The sequence below is a fragment of the Argiope bruennichi genome, chromosome X2, assembly GCF_947563725.1.
Source record: "Argiope bruennichi chromosome X2, qqArgBrue1.1, whole genome shotgun sequence".
NCBI lineage: Eukaryota > Metazoa > Arthropoda > Arachnida > Araneae > Araneidae > Argiope > Argiope bruennichi.
In genome coordinates, this window is record NC_079163.1 from 91,891,653 (window position 1) to 91,915,310 (window position 23,658).

Here is a 23,658-nt window from a genome sequence, read left to right on the forward strand (position 1 = left end):
AATGAAAAAAAAAAAAAAAAACTCTTCGATTCAAATTCTGATTTAATTGATACTCAAAAATATTCGTCGCTGAATTTATGCTGAGGGAAAAACTTAAAATATGCGTAATTAATTTTTTAGAGGCATTATATATATAAAATACACATACAATCATTTGGCATAACTAAGCAGATAGTAGCTGAATGTAAATTTTTACAGCAATAACACATATAACATAAATAAATCAGAATACTTTAGGTAGGTATTAAACTAAACTAATATGTATAATGTTATTTAGCATCCTCACTTGATAATAAATAATGAAAAAGATAATTCAATAACAATTAGTTATCACACTATTAGGAAGTAAAAAATAATCACCTTTTTAACAATTTTTAATGTATTTAAAGATCGGAAAATAAATGCCCTTTTCTTTCATGGCATTTTTTATGCATTTAAAAGTTAAGATAAGCAATAAATTAAAAGAAATATTAAAAGTTGCAATTAATAATTTTAAACTTTATATAACAAAATGCTAAGTAGATGAAGGTTTCATTTAAAATTTTATTAACATCCTGCTTTGAAGCTATGCCAGAGATATTCCAGACAAAGCTCGATTTTGAAGAGTGGTTAGACGCTAAGAATGATACATAGCTGGTATCCTACTGTCCAAACACTGACAATATAAGAACAACTAACATATGACGTCAGAGGAAATATGCATGAGGCTTCCTACGTAAGAAAGATAATCAGCAAAAAGGGTTTCATAAACGGGATCTTTCAATATCATTCTTACAATTGACCATTGAGATAAATAAATTTCAAATTTCTATTCAGCACATGCAGATCACAAAGAAACATTCATTGGTGTTTGTCACCAAAAGCAAAAATAAGTACAATAATGTAATAACTATACACAGTTCCCACTGCTAAAACTACAACAATCAGAGAAGTTATTTCTGACATTCTCAAAACAAGACACTTTTTGTTAGAGTACTACATTAAAAGGGGGGGGGGGTGATTTAATATCATTCAGCAAAAGTGAACACGTCCTTTTTATTCCAAATAATTTACAATAAAACAACCACAGCTTTTAAAATTAAGACATTAATAAAGAAAAATATCCCCCATTAATTGTATCAATATAGTGAAGTACCAAATGCACTTTTTTTATTGATTAAAAATTCATTTATAAAAAGTTTTTCTGTACCTAGCTGTCGATAATTGATGAAAGACTAAATAAATCCTACTAATTCGATAAGCATCATAATTAAACAGCACATTAATACAACAAATTTGAAAATTGGTCTTTACAAGTCCAGCTATTGCTTAAAATTTATATACACCAATCTGAATTGTAGATACTGGAGAAAATGATATACAGATAATTTCATTGGTTTCACAAGCATTATTTGAAAATGACAGAAAGAAATATTACACAATAGTCTCGTTAGGAAAACACTTTTCAAGCATTAGATATCTATAAACAGTATAATTATCTATGCATCACATTTCCTACAAAATACATCTTTATCAACATTTTAAGAATTAAAATGTAAATTTTTCAAGTAACAAAAGTATTCCTTGTAATATGCCTTCTCACATGACTTAGGATAATTGATCAACTGTTCCAATAAATATGACACATTAAATAACTGAAAAGTCTCCTAACAATCATATAAAAATATAGCCAGAATGGTAAAACATGTATCATTTCGTATGGAAAAGAGGAAAGCACATTTTTCTTAATGCCTGGATGAATATATTTACTTTAATGATTTATCATGTGACAACGAATCAAAATATTATATACAATAATATACAATTATTTTAAAAAGTGTAGCATGCAATAGGCTTCACTGTATTTAATAAATAACAACAAAAAAATCAACCTCACATACATTCATGATTAATATGACATATATTCACCACACAACATGACATATATTAAGATTTACATAATAAAGAATAAAAACAATTAAAATCATATCTGCTACAACACTGAAGCTCAACTAAATTCGATTTCTGCTGTCTACTTACTGGGAAAAGAAAACCAAGCACACCAACATTATTTGCCACTGATGAATCTACAATAAAAATTGTTTTTGCTAAAAATTACAAGCAATACATATTAAAATCTTCAAATAAACTACATAATACGCTTTTAAACAATCAGAAAATCTTCTTAAATTTAAATATTAAAAATATTGTTTCCTGCACAAAAAATCAATATGTAATAATAATTTCTTTAAAAAAAATTTTAATTGACAAAAAAATTTTTAATACAATGAAATACAGGGGAGGCTTCAATCATATAAAATTAAAATTTAATAAATAAACCTTTCTAATAATTCAATTGTTTCTTCACGTTTCCTTAGATAAAGGAGCATTCACGTCTTTCCATTTTTAAAGCTGCAGAATAGACATTAAAAAAAAAAACCCACAAAAACAGTTTGAAAGAATAATTTCGGAGAATCAATTAGGAATCAAATATAGAAATTCTCTGATTGGAAACTCTGCTCCATAATTGACAAATTCCCCCAAAAAATCTGTCGTGTGCAAACTTGGTATAGTCATCAACAAAACAGGACAACAATAAAAAAAATTGAACACTTCTGCAATTTTTTTATTTATTATTGCATCTTCATAAAATTGGCGACGATGGAAATGGCTTAAAGAGAGGTTTATTTAGATATACAAACAAATTAATCGAGTTAATTAATGACAATCCCCAACTTTTTTCATTACGGAAATCGTGATTTTTTTAATAATTGGATTCAACACGTCTTTTTATATAAGTGTATCGGATTTCGTTCAGAAATTTGCAGTAGTTTTTCAGATATACTTAATTTTGTTTGCTGAAAAGTCGCTCAAAAGAAGCCAACCCACCAGGGATCGTATATTAAGTAAATCTCAGTTTGTTAATAGCAAAAATACTTTTTCTGCGTTTTTATTCCAGGAATTTTGGAGGAATAAAAAACACGAATCAGATTCATCCTTAATATATATATTTTTTCTTTTTATTTGAATATTGAAGTATTTCCTTTGCTTTTAAAATCAATTCATCATTTAGTCTTTTTTAGTTGATCCCTCTCTAAGAAACTAACATACATCTTAATTTTTATGGCGAATGAAATACGTTGTTTAATTCATTTTTTTTTTCTTAAAAAAAATGCTGATTAGTAAAATGCGAATACCATAAAGACATTTTAAGCCAATCGATTTATCTATTAAAATGATAAATTTTCATTTACATTTGGAAACAGTTGTTAATTGGATAAAATATTTATTAAGTTTACTACTGTAAGAGTGATGGGCATTCTTTCTGTTTTGCAACGGCTAATGTAATCAAGACAAATACAAACGAATAGAGACTAGCACATTATTATGCTACAGTATCTCGAAATAGAGGCTCGAAGAATATGTTTTTTGATAAACGCAACTGCAAAGATGAAATTATTTCATAATCTGAGGAAACCATTTTATGGATATTTTAAAAGTATTCTCCACCTAATTAAAGAAATTTATGTGAGTGCACAACATTAAGTCATTGAGCATATAAATAATAAGTGATAGTTAATTTCCTTACTTCAGTGTTAATTAATTTCCTAGATAGAAAGAAATGGCGCGGATTTCCTTGGATCATTATTCCATTTACTTTCAAACAATAACTGCTGGTGTAGATTAAAAATTAGTTAAACATTCCAACATTCAACCTGTCCTACAATCTAATTTTATATCGTCTGTGTGGGGAAAAAAAATTCAAGAAAACAAAATTTATATTAAATTGAAATTGTCTGATCTGAAAATAAATTTAATATTTAACTAACTGGGTTATTATAATAGTATTTAAAGATCGTTTTTCAGAAAGAGTAGATACATAAATACAAATAAATTTGATACAGGGTCCCTCAAAAAGTGGGTGTTGCGAATCGAATGTGGGAATTTTACAATTTTTGTGAATATTTGGAAAACAATATGGAATATGCGCGCGATTTTTTGGATTCTGGCATTTTAGCAAGTCAACATTTCTTCCATGTAAAAGTTTTACTCTATTACAATTCACTTTTTTTCCCACATCCATCTTTAAAAATTCATAAAAAATAATATATTTGTGTTATTTATGCATTTATTTCGTGACTTTATGAAGTATGATAATTTTCTTTAGGTGAATGAAAAAATTTTGAGAAATATATAATAATTTCCGAGACATTACCGAAAGTTCATATGTCTCATTTATCATTGGAAACATTTTTCAAAAGATTCTAATTTTCGAAATTTGTCATCTTACCATACTTTAAAATTATGAAAATGAGTAAATTCAGAACATATTTAGACTTAAAATATATAGAGAATGCGCTCAAAGAATAAGTTGAATGTTTCTAAAAGAACTACTTCATGAAACAAGAGCAGTCACCACACCAAAAATCACCCAATTATACAGCTTCACATCCAGCAATAATGTCCGATTTTTTTGATAATAAAATAATATAAAATTCCAAGTTACATAGAAAACATATTACATAGAAAAAAAACTGGACATAAATATTATGGTTATAAAAGAAAGAGAAAACTCGTATGAGAACTCAAGGAGGCCTTAAAAATACTTTGAATATATATATATATATATATATATATATATAATATATATATATATATATATATATATATATATATATATATATATATATATATATATATATATATAATCTCAAGGATTATCAAGGAACATCCAAAAATACAGTGTGATAAGACAGTATCGTGAATAATTCTACAAGGGCATCCATAGGGTTTACTAAAAAATCTGTTTTGGTGAACTGGTAACATGAATATTTTAAATCGTAGTGGAGTAAGAATCAACATAACATACTGTGATATTTACAAAGTAGAAATATGAGGGAGATTCTTTAAGTGTGAGATTTTAATTTGGAATTTACCCCAGAGTCAGCAAGACCTTCCTTTATTTATTTTTTGTTTAAATCCAGGTTTAAGAATTTTTTTAAAAGGCCAAAATTTAATTTTTTAAAGACAGTGATGTAACTAGAGAGGGATAGATAGATCACTTGCATTAGGCGCAAAATTAAGGAATCAATTATTAAATGAGATTAACAATAATTATTATCAATTAGTGTTATGTTACAGAAATTTGATGGTCTAATGCCTCCTCTGTCGAAAAGGATGTTTATTTCAAATAATAATGAAAATCTAATCAGCAGTTTTAAAAAGCAAGTTGCTGCTGTTTTTTTTAATTAATTAATAAATCTCATACAAAACCCGCCATTTAATGGAATCACAAATCTGCTGTCTTTTGCTTAATTAGAGAATTCATGCTTTCCCGATACATTACATTGAATTATTTTCATTGCTATTCCAGCGATGGCTGGGCTTCGGTTATAGCTGTATTTCAAGAAGTTTTTTTGTTTGTTTGTTTGAAATCCGGAATTAATATATTCGCGAAAATTTATAAAATTTGTACTAATGATTTTATAACAGAATGTAAAATATCTACATAAAGATAATGGAAATGCATTACCTTAATTGGATTTTGTGCATGTGCTGTGTAAACAACAAAATATTATATATTCTCATTTAAAAAATGCATGTATAGTTTTTTGCCATTTGTGGAAAATTTATTGGATTATCGTTAGTACCTACAGTAACGGTGCCATCAGCTTTCAACATTAGGTGTTCCTTTAGGACTTAAGAGGAACAAATGGTGATATATCTACTCATTAAATGAAACTACCATTTTGAGAATAGGAAATTGTGTGTTTGTCAATCTTTGGCTCTTCATAAATTAAAAAAAAAAAAAAAAAAAAAAAAACTTCTAATACAATTTTTTTAAAAAAATCTATTTCGAGCTTTCGTAAACTTTTGAATAGGCTTACCATCTGTTGTAGATTTATTATTCACACATGCCTAGTGCCGTAAGAAGGGTACAGTGGGGTAAGCAGGGCAGATGCTATGGGCATCATTATTAGAGGCTGTAACATTCAGAAATCACTCAAGTGCATTTAGAAAAAACTAAATTTCCTTTTAAACTTTTATTCTCCAGATTCTTAAATTCTCTAATAACTCAATTGAAGTGTAAGAGATCATACAGAACATACTTCTTTTTATAACTCTGGAATCAAGTCGAGCTAGGTTTCAAAATAGTAAATAGCTTTATTTCAGAAATTTAAAGACTCCATCTGTGAAAAGGAAAAGTTATTAAAGACCTTTTCAAATATTTATTGAATGGGATTTACGTGACCATACTCATAGGCTTTTAGAAAAGAAGATATAAAATATCGATAACCTCTATAATGTATTTCATGATATATACTTGGTGATGAAATGCCTTTGCTTCCAGATTTCATATTGTATGGATACTAGTTTCTTATGAAATTCATGAAAAATAATTAAGAATAAAGTATTAAACCTATTTTTAAAGAGCATGGAATAGGAAGAAATATTTTTGCGAATTAAAAAAAAGGATTAAGCTCTAGAGGTCCTTATGCAATAAAAATTTGGAAGTCCCCTTTCTCTCTCCCTAAAAAATGATTTATGATTTTAATTATGATAATGATTAATGATTTAATAATGATTTTAATTTATCTATATAAGTAGTTTTTAAGAAATACACATTGCAACAAATTGAAATTAGAAAATATTTAATTGCTTATTATATTCAAGAGATTTATTCAAATTGTAAAAAATAACAAAACCTTTTTAACACATTCTATAATATTCAAAAATTTGCCAGGGCTACTTAACTGACATGCTAGCTAGTCAGCTAACTGCAAAGATTGTTGCCAATTGCATTAATCTAGAAACCAATTTGAAAGAATGGAAAAAAAAATCCTGAGAGATAATATTTAGAAATTTAAAAGATACTCGATTTTTTAATTTAAAAATATGTGAATGCATGTTCTTTGAAAATGAAATGAAAACACAAAATTGGATTACTCTGAAAATGCCACGAAATAAGTCTGGAAGCCATCAGGCACTTACAGAGTTGTCTAATTAACCTATTAAATAATCCGGTCCAGCGTGGTTGGTAAAGCGGAAAAGGAATCCATTTTGAATTATCAGTCCTTAATGTTTATATGGATAAATAGTAGTGAATATGATTTTTTTTGTATTATTTTATTTATATATTTTTCAATGGTTTAAGTGATTTCCATGCATTTTATTTTGAGTTTCTTTTTAAATACGAGATCAACGAAATTAATATTTGTTTTACATCTATTTTCCCACCAGCAACTTGTTAAATTTTATATTTAAGATATTTTTAAGAGGTTATAATGTATTGGGTTTTCTGACCAGTAAAATTTTTTTCAGTAAAATTTTATTTAAAACATTTGAAACAATTTTATAAGATTTTTTTAGAAACATTTTTGTTTTTGTGATTTCTTTTAAATAAAGAGAAGGATAAAATTTAGTGCCACTGTATAATTATCTCTACTTATACTAAAAGCGAATGCGCGTATCCATTGTTTATCTGTTGGTGAACTATAAGGTAGGCCATTTAATTTAGTTTCCAAATGTGGCACAATTTAGTTTTTAGCAAGTTAATTTCCATTTGAAGTGAATTTTTAGATTCGTTAGTTAGTTCCAATTAATTAAAACTCAAGTGAAATTAAATTAACATAACTCCTACAAATATTATTATAGAAAAACTTTTCACGCCATTGTAAAATTCCAACATTTTTTAGTTATATAGAGTTAGTGGTGAAATTTTCACTTAATTTTAAGAAATATGTAAAAATATTTCTACATATGAACTTCCACAGTAGCTTTCATTTTTGAAATTAAAAAGTCGTTTGTTTTTCGTCTGTTGTTTTGTTGAAAAATATCATTAAATAGTCGTTTGTTTTGTTGAAAAATATTATTAAATATAAGATAGCTTTTTAATCAAAAATGTAACTTTATTCTAAGGCAACGAAAGGGTAGAAATGGAGTTTATAATTTACTAATATTAAAGTTTCTTTTTCTCTTTCAGTAATTTTAAATACAAGATAACTTTTATTTCAGCATTAGATTTGTTACCTGACATTTATTAAATATGCAAGAATTACTTAGGAAATTTTAACATTTTCTACAGCAACAGTTGTATTTATTGAGCATATCTAAAGAAAAATGGAAATTTATCTTGCATGAAAGTTAATGAATTTGTAGCCATGAAATTCTGTTATTCTTTTATGCGATATAGCTAGAATAAATATGATTTTCATATTTTATAGCTTACAAATATTAGTCTCTCTTTTCAGTGCTGTTAATATAAGCATATGATAATTTATATTTTCGAATTATATTTGACATACAATATATTTAGTATGAAGATTAATAATTTAGATATTTTCTATTAATTTTCTTTATTTTCTAGATATATTTAGCTGTACAATTTATAAGATAACTAATTTTGCTTAGTTTCAGGTTAAAAGTATCTGCATCATTTAATTTGTTTTTAAATTTCCTGTTACAGTTTGCTTAAATATATACTTTATAATCAGCTGTATAATGTAAAATTGTAATTTCAATTAAATTCATGCTTGGTCAATGATAAATAATTGTAATTAAATCGTATTTAAAAGGAAATTAATTAAAGGGATGCGATTGGAGTCCCCGGCGGCACCCGCATGCGCAGGAGAGAGCAGAGGCTCTTATAAAGAGCGCCGTACTTGTTGAATTCCTCGAGCATCGAAGATCCATTAATTCCGATGTGTACTGTGAGACAATCCGAAGACTACACACGTCCATCAACAACAAAAGACCGGGCTACTCACGGAGGGTGTGGTTCTGCTCTATGATAGCGCATGTTCACACGTCTCCAGGGTCACACACGCGGAACTGGCCAAGTTCAAGTGGGAGCAGCTCGTCCACCTGCCCTACAGGCCGGACATGTCGCCCTGCGATTTTCATGCGTTTGGTCCCCTGAAAAAACATCTGAAAGGAAAGCGCTTCAACTCGGTCGACGAATTCAAGGACGCTGTGAAGGACTGGGTTTCGTCACAGGAATTCTGGGAACGAGGTATCTTTCGGCTCGTTAATCAATGGGATCGCTATTTTCAGGCACATTGTGTATAATTTGAATAAAGTATTCATTTATACCCATAGTGTCTCTTCATACCTTTTCATTTGAACACCCCTTGTAGTAATACATTTTCAGTGACTTCCCCCCCTCCCATAGTTTCCGATTTCTTATTTTGCTGTTCTTAGCGATCACTTCTTTCAATGTATCAAAAATTAAATGATCTCAACAACTAAATTAAGGTTTGTTGACATTAGGAAATAAATATAAGTAATTTAACAGGAGAACAACCTGGTCGCTGAAGTCGTCTAGTTTGCAACAATATGTTTTATTAGTTCAGCAATAATTCATATATTATTAATTAGATTCAATTACAATATTAACTCTCCCTCTCTTAAAATTTCACCGGGAAATATGAAAATTGGTGTTTATAAAAAGACGGAGGAGATTAGCTCTCTTTTGATATATGCACTGGGCGTCAATTTATGTTGGTACGTGTCTGTTTAGAGATATGTTTAAAATTAATAAAGTTTTTATAAATCAAAGCAATCACTTAGCTATGTAATTTATAAATGTAACAACTTAACAGTTATAAACTTACTTTCAAGACATTCATCAAGACAGTTTGAACATGAGACGAAAAAATTCAGGAAAAATATTTTGTAGGCTTCCACAATCTTAAATGATTTTGAACAGGAAATATTTTACCTATTAAAAAAAACAGTGCCAGTTTCAGTGCTTTCATGTAAAAAGAAATAATAGAAAACGTCAATTATTCTTTTGAAATCAAAATACTCTAATTCAGTTTTCCAGTCAAGAGGAATGAGTTATGTGTTAAAAAATCATGTTATATTACATAATTTATATATTCACATAAAATTATATATTCCGGTAATAAAGAACATTTAAAAAACCAAACACATTCAAATGACCTAAAGAAAATATTAATACAAAATTAATTTTGTAAATATTAATAACTGGTTAATAAATAATAACGTTAATCTACTTGATTAACATGTAACTGATTATCTGAAATTAGAACAGGAAAATCTTAAAAACTTAAATAAGCAACAAGACATACTTTTAATCCACTAGGAACTAAAAAAAAGGGGGTGGCTTTACGCATGTGAAAACAAAATCCGGATGATTTTTGCATCGCCTATAAATTCAAAAATATATAATTCACTTTAAAATATGAAAATCTTTATACAACATATCTGTAGAGTAGATCTATCATAAATGTAGATAATTAATACACCTAGAATCTATTCTCTTAAAATTGCTTAAACAGCTGTCTGCTAGAAATAATTAATTTAACATAATTTTTTTTAAAAAAGTTAATTCAAAGCAAAAACAAACAAACAGCAGCTATTAAAGAAAAAGAAAGTTAAATTGTACATTATAGACTTATATCATAATACATCTCTGAACGGAGATACTATGCATTTATCAATAAAATCACAAGATGATATGGTTACATTTTTAAAACGTTCTTATTTTTGAAAGTGTAAATAATGTAAATTATGTAATAAATTTTTTTACATAAGGATATTTTAACATAAAAAAGTCTATATTTATGCTTTCCTTTTAATGCTATCTATTTATTAATAATAATTATTAAGATGGGATTGTTTAAATTTTTAACCAAACTCTACCGATTTTAAAAGGATAGAATTCTTTTGAATATAAAATGCATTTTGTTTACCATACTTTAATGATTTTTTATACACCATTGTTAGCTCATATGAATCTATCAAAAAAAAAAAAAAATTAAGTTCTTTACATATTTATCCTGCGATTTTAAATCTACTTCAAAAAGCAGATGCAGTGATATAACTACAATGCGGCAGGCAGAGCATGAACCTTGGGCGCTATTACCATAAGGAGAAAAACCGAAAAAACAATTTCTTACAATATGGATAAAAGTAATTTATCTTTGCTTTCACTTTTTCAATTGATTCTTAATAATTAAATTAATTCCAATCAATTGAGAGAGTCCAAGCTTTTTTACAACTTGGGGGCCAACTTATACTAGGTTCTTCAAGACAAAGTAATAAATAGAGATCTCTAACAAGGGTCTGATGATCAAAACTCTGTATCTGAAATGATAAGATTCTTTTCAAAGATTTGGGCCTCAATGGAAGAGGCTGGTTTACTTGACTATTCTCAAATAATTTTAGAACAGGGAAGATAATACATAGATTAATTCAACAGGATTATTTCACAGTATACATTGAGATAAAATGGTTTAGAGTTAGATTGAGATAAAATGGATTAGAGTTAGATTGAGATAAAATGGATTATATTCATACTAATTGATTCTCGACATATTAGGAGAAAAGTATACTATTCCATTTTAAAAGAAAATGTGGGGGAAAATATTTATTTGCAAAGTTAAGTGTGCAGAAAGTAAAATCCAATCTACGAAAATTAGTTTCAAGGAATAAAAAGTATTATTATCATTCGTCGAAATTTTAATAATTATTTTAAACGAAAAATAATAAAAAGTTATATATTTACCTGCATATATAAAAATACAGTGCATCATTAGCAACACTATTATGCATGTACTTTCCCAAGCATGTCATTTAAATATTTTACCCAGACTGAGTTTTAACAAACGTTTCTGATCACTTTTACTATAAAATTGTTATCTTTCTTTTTAATCATACAGATACATGCAACTTAATGAGTATAGAACAAAAAGTATTTTCAACAAGCAAAACTAAATACCTACCTGAACTGCAAATTCCAGCTGCATCATGGCTATACAGATGTTCTTCCATTTTTATTTAACAATCTTGTTTATCAAAACCAGTCATTTTAATCTTTCCGGTCACAAATATATCTCTATCAGATCCTTCATTTAATGTCAAGGAAATGAGTTTTTCAGAAGCCAGAGGATGCCAGTCACCCAAGGTACATCCAATGTCTTCATGAACATCAAAATAATGACAACGTTTTGTAAGCCGCATAGATGGGACATATTCATACACATCAACACTGTCACATATGTGTAGTAATAGCAGAATACCTGCAAAACATTTTTCATTGAGTCAGATATATAGATGCTCATTAAAAACAATATTGCAAAATACTAATTAATGTTCATGACTATTAAAATATATCGATAAAACCAGACTCTCCACAACAGAAATCAATAATAATATATATTTGATCACAAGATTAAAGTAAGGAACAAGCATTTACGAGATAAAAAAAAGGCTAAAGAATGATAGGGTCAATGAAACATTAGATATTACTAAATTATTAAAGGGTTAATATCTAGAAGAATCATATTCCCAATCTAAAGGATATTCAATAATATATTTTACAAATTCCCAATTGTATGATCTTGTGTGGGCCCTCTGGTTATACTGTGCAAAGACCTCGTTGTTAGCCGGTCGGGGGTGTTCCCGCTCTTTCTGTATGATCTTGTGTATGATCTAAAGAATATTAGATAATTTCAAAAGCTTTCTAACATTTAGATTTAAGCAACAAGATAACTTTGAGCAAAGCAATGATAAAAGAATGGATAACGCTCAGTAGAGGCAAAACTCATGACTAAAAATTATATAAAAATATTCTATTCATCAGGATATAATAAATGATATAAGAGTATTATATTCGAGGAAACTGCTAACAATTATTTCTACAGTTCAAGTTAGGGTAAAATCATGAGAGAAAACAATTATTAACTATTGGCTTACTCCACAGATTTTGAAATCAAGGGTAAAAAATTTTGTTTTCCTCTATTATCAAGATTGTGGCAAATATTTTTAATGAAAAATATCTGATCTTCCTTGTAGTTTTTTTTAAACATTAATCTAAATATAAATAGTATATTTCATGACATATGCCAAAAATTCCAAATTTTCTGTTTTATGGCTTCTACAGTTCCTTCACGATTAATACCGGTACTTAACATATTTTTATTTTCAATTAATAATATATTTTTTTGTAAGAATATATAAAAAATAACAAAATAATGCCTATTTTGATATTTCTTAAATAATCAAAACTTATCAAGTTTGTGGTGAGTCACAAACATAGCCTTTTTGGATGTTTTTTGTTTCCTGAGTCATTAAATTGACATAAAATTCTAAATTATTATTTACAAACTATGATCATATACTATTTGATAAACTAATATCCAAAAAATTTTAAAATATTGTAATTTAAATTATAATTTTTAACGGTCAAGTATGTGATGTTGTGGCTAGGTATGACTTCAAACAGTCATGTATGTGACATGAAATTGTGAAATGCATAGCAAAGTTTTCATTTCATCTCACCAGATGGGTAGAATCTTGTTTATTTATCATTTAAAACTTGCTGTTAGTTTTTATCCTATATTTCACAGTTCATGGGGTTTAAAGTATGCTGCAAATGTGTTTTTACAATCTATAAACATCTTTGTGTAATTATTTGAAGCATAAAATATGAAAAAAGAAGATAGAATAATGCAAAACAAAAGAGAAATTACTTGAAAAGAGAGAGATGATCAAAATTTTAAAGAGAAAGAAAGGTTAATACAAAAAGAGAGAGAGAGAGAGAGAGAGATACAAAGGTAATAACTATGACAAAAAAGCGAAAAACAAATTGAAACTGCTGAAGAAAGGCAGGGGAAATGCAGAGCAGCCCCAAAGTTAAATACCTTTAATGAATTTTCAAGTCTGAATACCTCTACAGCGACTATCTCGAAAGAATTTCATTACAGAATTCCGACAAAGCAATAAATAAAACTTGGAATGCCTCACCTTGAAAATGAATGATTGTTGCGTGCAATTTAGTGAAAAGAGTGGATTTTAAACTACAAAAGCAAAGGGAGCTCAATGTTAATGATGATAATAAAAACAAAACTTACAGCACAATTCTTATGTCCAACAAAAATAGTGTATACAGCTGCAGGGGTGCATAAAGAAATGACGATTTGGGAAAAATATATTTAAAAAAACGTGATCGTAAACTTTATCTTGCAATGTACATGAAAGAAGCACATGTTTTGTATAAAGAAGAAAATCCAAGCATCAATACTGGATATTCAACATTTTGCAGTTTATGACCAAAAAATATTCTTTCTCTTAAAAGCACACCTAGTGGCCAGTGTAAATGTAAAAGTCATGATAACTTTATTATGTTGCTAAAGGAATTAAATATTATTGGAAAGAAGTACTCTGCAATTCAGAATCAAAGCACAGGAAGACAAATTATAAAAAGTAACAAATTATATAAAGGAAACTTTCAAAGTTTCAGCAACATGTAAAAATAAAACGGATCCAGGCTGAAGCCTTTCAATCTGATATAAAAAAAAAAAATGGTACTGTTATATTGCAAGTAGATTTTGCTATGAGTTATTCTTGTGAGTGGCAAAATGAAATACAATCTACTCTTTGGAACAAGCAAAATGTAACTTAGTTTATATCTGCAATGTTTGAAAATAAAAAAATAAAAACACTATTATCTTATTGTAAAAGATATCAAATATAAATCTCAGCTATCTGTGTCTTCTTTCATTTTAAAACTTCTTGGAATTATTAAATTACAAGCAAACAACCCAAAATTGATTATTTGATGGCCCACCCAGTGAGTTTAAAAACAAATTTATTACCTTCTTTTTGTGTTATCCAAAATACAAAAGCGTTTTTCAGGTTTCAAATGGAAATATTCAGCAACTCCCACAGAATGGGAGCTCTCGAGAATATTTCACTAAATATGAAGAATAGGACCAATAGATTGAATAACAATTTAAAGATTCTAAGTTTTTTTACCAAACTTTTACTGATTTAAACTATAGAAAAATAATTCTTCAGTTCATTTGGAGCATATTTTCAACTGGAATGCTAGATCATATTTCAATGCCTATCCCTAGCAGTTAGCAACTGGATCATAATAATAAAGTCTATTTTACATATATGGACACACATGCACATAAACACACAAGGTAGAAAACACTATTCAGTTTCAAAACAAAAGCTTGCCCATATTTTTATTAATATAAAATACATTTCTTAAGGATTTAAAATTATTTTATTCAGAAATTTCATGGAAATCAATACAAAATATCTTTAAAATGTGAATTTATAAATAAGTATCTTCTTAAGAATGAGTTTGTGTTGAAAGCACCATCTCTTAAAAAGGAAGTTGATAGTATTTTGAATTTCTATTTTTGCATTCTGCTCTTTTGATAAACAGAAATTACTATAATTTTTCACACTGGAGTATTACCAGTATTTTGCATAGAAATTTTATGATAGGTCATTAGAATATATATTAATTTAAATAATAAAGCTGAATCCTAATTTGTTCAGCAAAAAATATAAAATTTCACTTCATCATTGTCATCTTCACTTGCTTCTGCAAAAGCAAAAGCTTTAACTGTCTCAACTCATTGCATGCTCATCATATTACTTTTCTGAATGAAACAAGGTTGCTAGAAATCAACTAGGTTTGGTAAATTCAGTTGCTGTTATAAAGATGGTTCAAGAAAGAATACATCTATTCATCTGGGTGCCTCTATACATTATCAAGTATTTAATCTTTCTTAATTGGCATTGGGGATGTAACAGGCAAAGAATGATAGATTTGTACTGAATACAAAAGGCTTTTTAAGCTAAAGGGATTTGCCACTGCCATAAAATTTTGAATATTGGTAAATTTTATGATACAAACTATCCTAAAATTAAATTGCTATTTAAAAAGAAAGCCCACAACTAATCCACATATAATGAAACAAATTAGAAAGGTATATACCTAAAAATCCAGAAGATGGAGGATTAGGTTCAACAGGTACTAATGTATTTGATTGGATAAAATCCCAAGCTGTCCACAAGACCTCTGGATGCAAAATGTAAAAATACTGATCGGGATATATTTCTCTATGTAACCAATATGTAGAAAATAGGTCAAAATCAGGTTTCTTATACCACTATAAAAAAGAAATTTACACATAAGCTAATGTTAAAAATTATGCATGGAACAACATAATAAAAATTTTGGAAAATATTTGTACAAATCTTTTATTTGATAAGGACAGTGTTTCCATCAAAATTAATTACTTTATTCACTAGAGATAGAATTTGAGCTTTCATTTTTTCTCTAATTTGTTGAGAAATAACTCAATAAAGTTCTACAATCCTTGGTACATTGAATCCATTTAATTTGATTATTTCAATTCCTCATTTATTTCTTGCTATGTTGCTTTCTTTTTGTTCATTAAATATTCCGCTTTTTGTATTTATTTATTGCTATTATTTTACTTTACTATTTCCTCTCTTCAAGAGTCTAAAAAAAAAAACATTCTACAGTTATGTTTCAGAAGATATTTTTGTCAGGATGTCAAAACAATTATTACTATAATACCTGCTCCTACCAGCCATTTTTGTCTGTGATCTTGTTTGTATTATTGGCTATGACTTCCTCTTCTTGATGCTGATCGTACCATAAACTGACTTGTGAAATAAGATTCATTAAACATTGCCATATGAATGTTTTTAGAATTACAATAGGAAATCATCATAGCACATAATCAGTGATTTAAAGAAAAAATGGAATAATCAAGGGGAAATAATAACTTCAAAAAAGAAGTAAAATGAAATAATGTAACATAAAGTAAAGGAAATATTTATACAAAGTTACAACAGAATACTATGGAAGAATAGGTTATAATTTCACAAGCATAAAATTAGTTCAATATTAATATTCAAACATTAAAATGGATTTAAATCATAAGATAACATAAAATGAAGTGTCGGTTTTCATATATTTTCAAATTTTTTCACTATCTACCTCTGCATAATGCCAAAAAGGGGGTTATTCTTTCTGAAGCTAGATATATTCATAAAAATATATTACCTCTTCCAGAGAGCCATGATATTTTGATGGATCCCATACAATCAAAGTAATGTTACGATACATGGGTGAATTCAAGAAATCAAATTCTGGTTTTGACACAACTTGTGAATTAAGGAAACGGATGGTTGTTTTAAATCCAACATCTTCTTGGTATCCCTCTGTTGGAGCACTGTTGAATCGCAGCACTATGTCATGAGAATCTGGGAAGCACAACATTAAGGTTCTACTCAGACAATATGTAATTGACTTAACAAATGAGAAATTTGATTTTTAATTTTTAAAAAGAAAGAACAAGAAACAGCCGAAATTCCATATTTTAATAGGTTAATAAAAAATCTAATAAAAATTGTATCTGGATATTTTACAATTACTTTTCCATTTTGAAATTTGTAGTTGAGATAGCTATTGAGATTTTGAAATAAAAATTGGTCTAATAGATTAGTTAAGATTAACAGTAAAGACTCCGAAGGATGTTTTTTTTTTTTTTTTTTAAATTAGTTTAAAATTGGAGGAAAATTACAAAACTAAATATGCCATTGAAAACAGATGAGTGCTTGAATTTTATATTGCCATCATTCTTTTTGAATTTTAAGGTGATATAATTGGCAATTATCTTTGTTTGAAATAATATTTCAAATCATATCACTAAGACTATTTCACTTCATTTTTGATTAATTAAAACGAATTCACATATCAAAATATAGCTTTAGGGTGCATATTTCTACTCTCAAAGTATATATGTGTCAAGTTTGATAAAATTAATTCCAACAGTTTGGCCTTATGCATCAATGGACAGACAGATTAAAGTCATATTTTCACTAATAGTATTAATAGATATAACTGCATTATGAACATTACATATACTCAGCTCTTTCATATAAATGGCATCATAATGATATACCATAGAATGTATAAAAATAATTTAAAAATCATTTTGAAAGTTTTTAATGAAATTTTACTCAGAAGATTTTTGGTATAATATTAGTTTAAAGTACTGGAAAAACTTTAAATAAGGAAGTCAAAGCTATTTATATGAATTTTTTATATATATTATAAAAATATAAAATCATTATGCATTAATCATTACCATTAATCTTTTCAGAGTCAGAATAAGTACTGGTAGGGGATATCTTAAATATCCCTCTAAAATGATTACGTATAATATACATTTCAATTTGTCTGTCATTACATTTCAAAATAGGATTTTAAATGCATTTATATATATATATAGATATAGATAGATAATTAAACTTTTACAAATAGTTTAATTAATTTGTTTGAATAATTAAGATGTATTGATCAGCTGGTGAGTTATATTAGTTGAAAAGTGATTTATAAGTAATTATTTAAATTTATCATTTTCTCAACCCAGCATAACATTTTTTTTGGAAATGTGGTGGATATAAGGATTGTAATAGTTTAAAAAATTAGGATGGGGCATCATAATGGCATTTGCTTTAGGTATCTTTTAAGTACATGTGCCTCTGCATTTACCCTTGCAGGCAGATGATTTTCATTGGAATGCTCTAATATAAAAATATGATGTGATACAATAAAAATTTCTGTGAGTTGTTTAAAGTGCATCAGGACTAATTCAAGGTGTTTCCTATTCCCTAAATTTTCTAAGTTTAAGCCCAACTGAGATAAAGCAGAACCATCTCAATTATGTTGTTTGCTCTTCAGACTGTCTGCCATATATTCTCCAGCTGTACTAGAAACAATCTGATTCCATATCCATGTGAACATCTTGAAGCATATTGTTGAATCACTTCCAGCCTATCTAATTAATATCCACATCACATTTAGGAGTAGCTTTAAATATTAACTGTTGTTCATATTAATGTAACTTGACTAATGGCAGATTTAGACATTTTGCAGTCTTAGGAAATATGTATTATGAGGCCTCTTTTTGAATAAATTGGCTAGTTTAGTTTCACTTTCTATACATTTTTAACTTAATCAGCTCCTTCTTTGAACAAAATAACAAAAGGTTGTCGTATATTGATGAAATATTACATTTAAAAGTTTATTCAAGGTATTGATGGTCAAATTTTGCTGGCAGAAAACAGACTCTTTACAATTAAATAACTTAATAAATCTCACTTTGGATAGAAATATACATTTTCAGAATATGTTGATGAAGATGAATTTGAAATTAAACATATCGCCCAACAATTGGATAAATCAGTTTTTAATGGGAGAAAACATCCAGCTTAGAATTTTCAATATTCAGTTTAAATATTTAAAATTCTATGTGAAAGAACTAAATATAGTGTGTCATCTATTTTCTAGTTAATCTAACTGTATATTATGAATTTTATGAGTAATTTTATTTCCCTGCCCTTTGTTGTTCAAATTACCCCACATTATGGAGTAAAGTGATGATAATAACAAGCCTAAATAATGATTAAACAGTTTCACTGTTTAAAAAAGATGTAAAAAAAAGAAAAGAAGTAACTTCTAGATAAGATATCAATTAAAATATTATAACCAATTTATACAATTTTAGGAGTGTAACTCAGCAAAGTAGAAAATAGCTAATTTTGTATTCATTTTACCTTAGCTGATCCAAGTTTTTGTGAAGGTTCTACCTGAATAGTTAGTAAGTAGAAGTTTGCAGGTTGTTAATAATAATTGTTTTTTACTTGCTTTCCTTTTTCTTTTCTCTCTTTGGAAACATTTTATTATTATTATTTTGCATCTGTCAGAAAATGTGCTATAAATTTCTTAATTAATTAGTATGCAACAGTAAATTTGAAATACTACAAATATACTTTCTCTTTGAATGTTGGTGACCATAAAGTTTTACTGATTATATATATATTATAAAAAAAATTTCAAAAATGTTAAATATTTTCTAATATTTTATAAAATGTAAAAATTTATATTCCTGAAAAACCAAGTTTCTAGTAATTAAAAGGAATTATAAGAAACTTACCAATCTCTTTTCCTAACTTGGACTTGTACATAGAACCAGAACTAGATACCATAGCACAACTGGCATGCTTAGGAAATATATCAGAAATTGATTCAGAAGGGAAGTATTTATCATAACCAAGCTTACTGAAAGGTTCCACATTTTTATGCAGCATTTCCATCTTAACCTTTTCTTTTAACTCACAAATTAACTCATGTTGAGATTTCTGAGGAATTCTAATATTCTGCCTTTTAAATTTTACTTTATATATATTTGTTTCTCCTTTATCTTTATGAAAAAGCACACTCCCAGCTGCTAATTGGGCTTTGCGCAGCTGAATTAGCAACTGATTTTTGTAAGTGTGAATTTTGTTGTTTAATTTGTCAGATGGTACTTCATCTGTAATGTTACTTTTTTGAGAGTTGGAATAAGCATTTGTCTGAACTGCTTGCATGGGAGTTTCCTGAATGTAATTAGATTTATTCAGTATTAACTGTTTTTTCTCTAAAGCTGATCGCCAATACTGACTCCATAAGACATAAGTGTAACTAACTACTCCAAATATTGTCATACAAATGAACATCCATATACTAATTGCAAGAAATGGAATTTTCATTCTTCTTTTTAAAAAATGTTTACCTGAAAAGAAAACACGCTACTTAAAAATCTATACTTTTCATTCAAATTTTAAAAATTCAATTTATATGAACCAACAGTTGTTTTAATAAAAAATTGATCAAAATAATTTTTTTTTAAATTGTGGAGTATAATCTGATTCAATAATTAAAATTCAACATGATATAGATTTTTAAAGTTGCATATTTCTGGGAGCAGAACACAAATTACTGTCATATAAACTGATACTTCATGGCCTTTCTATAAAATCTTACTAAACGCAGTCATATTCTTCAATTTCATTTCTGTAGGAGTAAAATAACATAAGCAAAACTGTCACAGTATGAGAATGCCACAAATATATTTGAAATCAAAATGTTATATATAATCTACTTCATAAAAATGCCTTCTACCACACTTCAACAAATGGATTAGCAGATAAAAAAATAACAGACAAAAAATATCTTATAAATCAATTGGGAATTAAATTAAAGTATAGACACTAATTTTTCATGATTCAATAAAAAAAAAAATACAGGAATAAATAAAATAATATATCACTAGAGAAAAATTTCAAATAAAATTATAAACAGGCTTTCAAATAAAATTTTCCTGGAAATTGATGAAAGCCAACTATTTCTATGAAATATAAAAACTTTTTCAACATAATACAAATATTTTTCTGTCTCTGATATTGAGCTTTTCCACAATTTTAATGCTTTTGCACAATACTGCTACATAACTAAAACAATGTCATAAATCATATGCAATTATAATAAAATTAGATTAAATAAGATGCTTTACCTATATGAAATTAGAATACAAATGTTGAACATTTAATGTTGCAAGAAATCATAAACTAAAAATTAAATACATGTTTAATATAAATTGCAGATGATTTATAAAATTGGATTTTTTTTCTACTGTAATTAATAATCGTATAATATAAAAATGGAATTTTCTAAGTAAAAAAATATTATACCGATTTTCTTCAAAGTCGTTCATGAAAAAATTCTTTATAAGTCGCATGAATTGCAATATCAAAGAATTAGAAGCCATATAAACAGTAATACACGGCAGAGTTACCGCATTCGTCCGGCATTTTCAATTTTTCATATAAACATGAATTGTAGTGTGTCGCCATCTACATGTATCTTCATGAAACAACTAGAAAAATTAGTTTCCACATCACCTTCTAATTAAAAATTTTGATGTACGATTTTTTGTTTCTTTTAAAAATCCTATAATAAATTAATCTTTGTTGAAAATTCACAAGAAATCCAGTTTTTTCAGCAGTTCATGAAATATGTCAGAAATTGTTATAAATATCCGGTGTTGTATTGCTTTCTCTCAAGGATTTTATATTTCAGTTTTTTCTGATAAATTACAGTATTGGGCTTTATCACAAAGCCTGGATTAAGATATATTTCTGGACAGAAAGTTGTTTTCTTAATTGTCATTACCACATTCGGTCGGCATTTTCATTATATATATATATATATATATATATATACACACATATAAACAAGCATTGTATAGTATCGCCATCTATATGTATCTTCATGTAATAACTAGAAAAATTTATTTCCGTCTCTCCATCTCTCACTCTAATCTATAATATAGATGTCCGATTTCTCGTTGGTTTTTTTATTTTTATTTTTTTTTATTTCAGCTCTTTCTGAGAAATTACAGTATTGGGCTTTTTCACTAAGCCTGGATTACAGAAATTTTTTCTGGACAGAAAGCTGCTTTCTTATTTCATTTTAAAAGTTAAAGAAATTTCATTGTAAAAGGCTAATTGAATGATGCGACATAAATTGAGATCAATTTACACCACATTAGAATATATTAACAGATAATTTAATTAAAACAGATTAAAGAAATAAAGCAAGGTTATTAAAATGCGGAATATATTTTTCTTCTTTTTTATTTGAAAGAATATCAATAGGTTGTAAATGGCTACATTTTCATGAATAAGGACCTATTCATAAATATCTATTTCAATAAAGATATGTTCTAATAACTAAAGAAAATTACATGTTAATGTTCAAAATGTATTTGTAATTTTACAGTTACAAGGGCTAAAAATTATCTTCCTGTATAGAAAATATTATGTCTAACAATATTCTTCCAAAATTTTATTTCCTTTTCCTATTATACAGTATTTTAGTAAAATGCAAGTGTAAATGTTTAATTATTATAAATGACAAATAAAATTATAACAAGCAATAGAATTTTTTTTCGCACAATAGCATTTTTTTTTTTCAAATTTAATTAAAAGCATGAAATGAGAAAGAAAAAAAATTAACACTTACTTCAGGCGTAAAATAATTCCATCTCTCACGGAATTTAATGAGTATTACTATTGAAGGATAAATTATTAAATTTTTCAGCTGTTAATTGCAATATTTGACTTCTTTAAATAATTTAATCGGTTGAATTATTTTGCCTTTTTAAAATTAATGGTAACTAATTTAAAACTACTTATTAAAATTTGTTTAACTTAATGTCATCAAATGGGAGAATTTTTAGCAACTAAGCAATTAGAAATTATTTGATAAGTTTTTAATTACCTAAAATTGTTATTTTAATTATCTCTCTTATATATCTTCTATATTTAACCATTTTCTCTTTGAAGATAATTTCTGCACTATATGGTAAATGCATTGTAATATTTAATTATATTTATTTTTGAAAAACATAAAAAATTTTAGTAAATATATATGTACAACGTGTAAATAAAAAAATACATAACATTTTTTTTTTTTTTTCAGTATTAAATTTCTGGTGGATTCTTTATGTCAGCAAATGTGATCGGCAGAGAATATATATATTTAGAGCGCCGTCAACGCTATAGGTAAATTGCAAAACTTTTTTCCAACCAAAAAGTATTTTTGATGTAGGGGATGATTTTTAGAAAGAGCTTTTGATGTCCCATTTATTGATTGAATCAGTAGCTAACTTTTTCTTGAACTTTTTTTTTAATAAGTGAATTGCTATCAGTTCTTTTTTTTTTTTTTTTTTTTCACAGATATTTTAACATTTAAAAATCTTTTACGTGCGAAATATTAATTATATACTTTAAATAATTGTCAACATCCTGCTGGAATTCTAAACTAAGAAACTTTTTTTTCTAAACAGTATGTTTATCAGTGGCGTAGCAAAGGTAATCAACGCCAAGGACATGGTGTTAATTAATTATTTATTTTTTGCTCCTTCATGATATTCACCAAAAAAAAGTATCATAAACGCACTAATGTATTGTCTCCATGGGCAGTGG

At 27.2% G+C, this 23,658-nt stretch overlaps 1 protein-coding gene across 1 annotated transcript; it reads right to left on the minus strand.

The window, feature by feature from the left end:
• Nucleotides 1-426: 426 nt before the first annotated feature.
• Nucleotides 427-21,463, minus strand: LOC129960451 (beta-galactoside alpha-2,6-sialyltransferase 2-like). Its single transcript, XM_056073895.1, has 7 exons — nt 21,361-21,463; nt 19,785-20,402; nt 16,847-17,046; nt 15,746-15,920; nt 11,730-12,026; nt 9,594-9,700; nt 427-2,066 (listed from the first exon to the last, which is right to left on the minus strand). The coding sequence occupies exons 2-5, from the start codon at nt 20,377-20,379 to the stop codon at nt 11,785-11,787; spliced, it is 1,212 nt and encodes a 403-aa protein (XP_055929870.1). The 5' UTR covers nt 20,380-20,402; nt 21,361-21,463; the 3' UTR covers nt 427-2,066; nt 9,594-9,700; nt 11,730-11,784.
• Nucleotides 21,464-23,658: the final 2,195 nt, after the last annotated feature.

Excerpts from the sequence above, each read along its gene's own strand:
- LOC129960451 (XM_056073895.1), bottom strand. The coding sequence starts at position 20,379 with ATGAAAATTCCATTTCTTGCAATTAGTATATGGATGTTCATTTGTATG. Across the intron at positions 17,047-19,784 it reads CAAGTTAGGAAAAGAGATTG|ATTCTCATGACATAGTGCTG; the intron begins GTAAGTTTCTTA and ends TGTGCTTCCCAG. Across the intron at positions 15,921-16,846 it reads ATCATGGCTCTCTGGAAGAG|TGGTATAAGAAACCTGATTT; the intron begins GTAATATATTTT and ends TCTTTTTTATAG.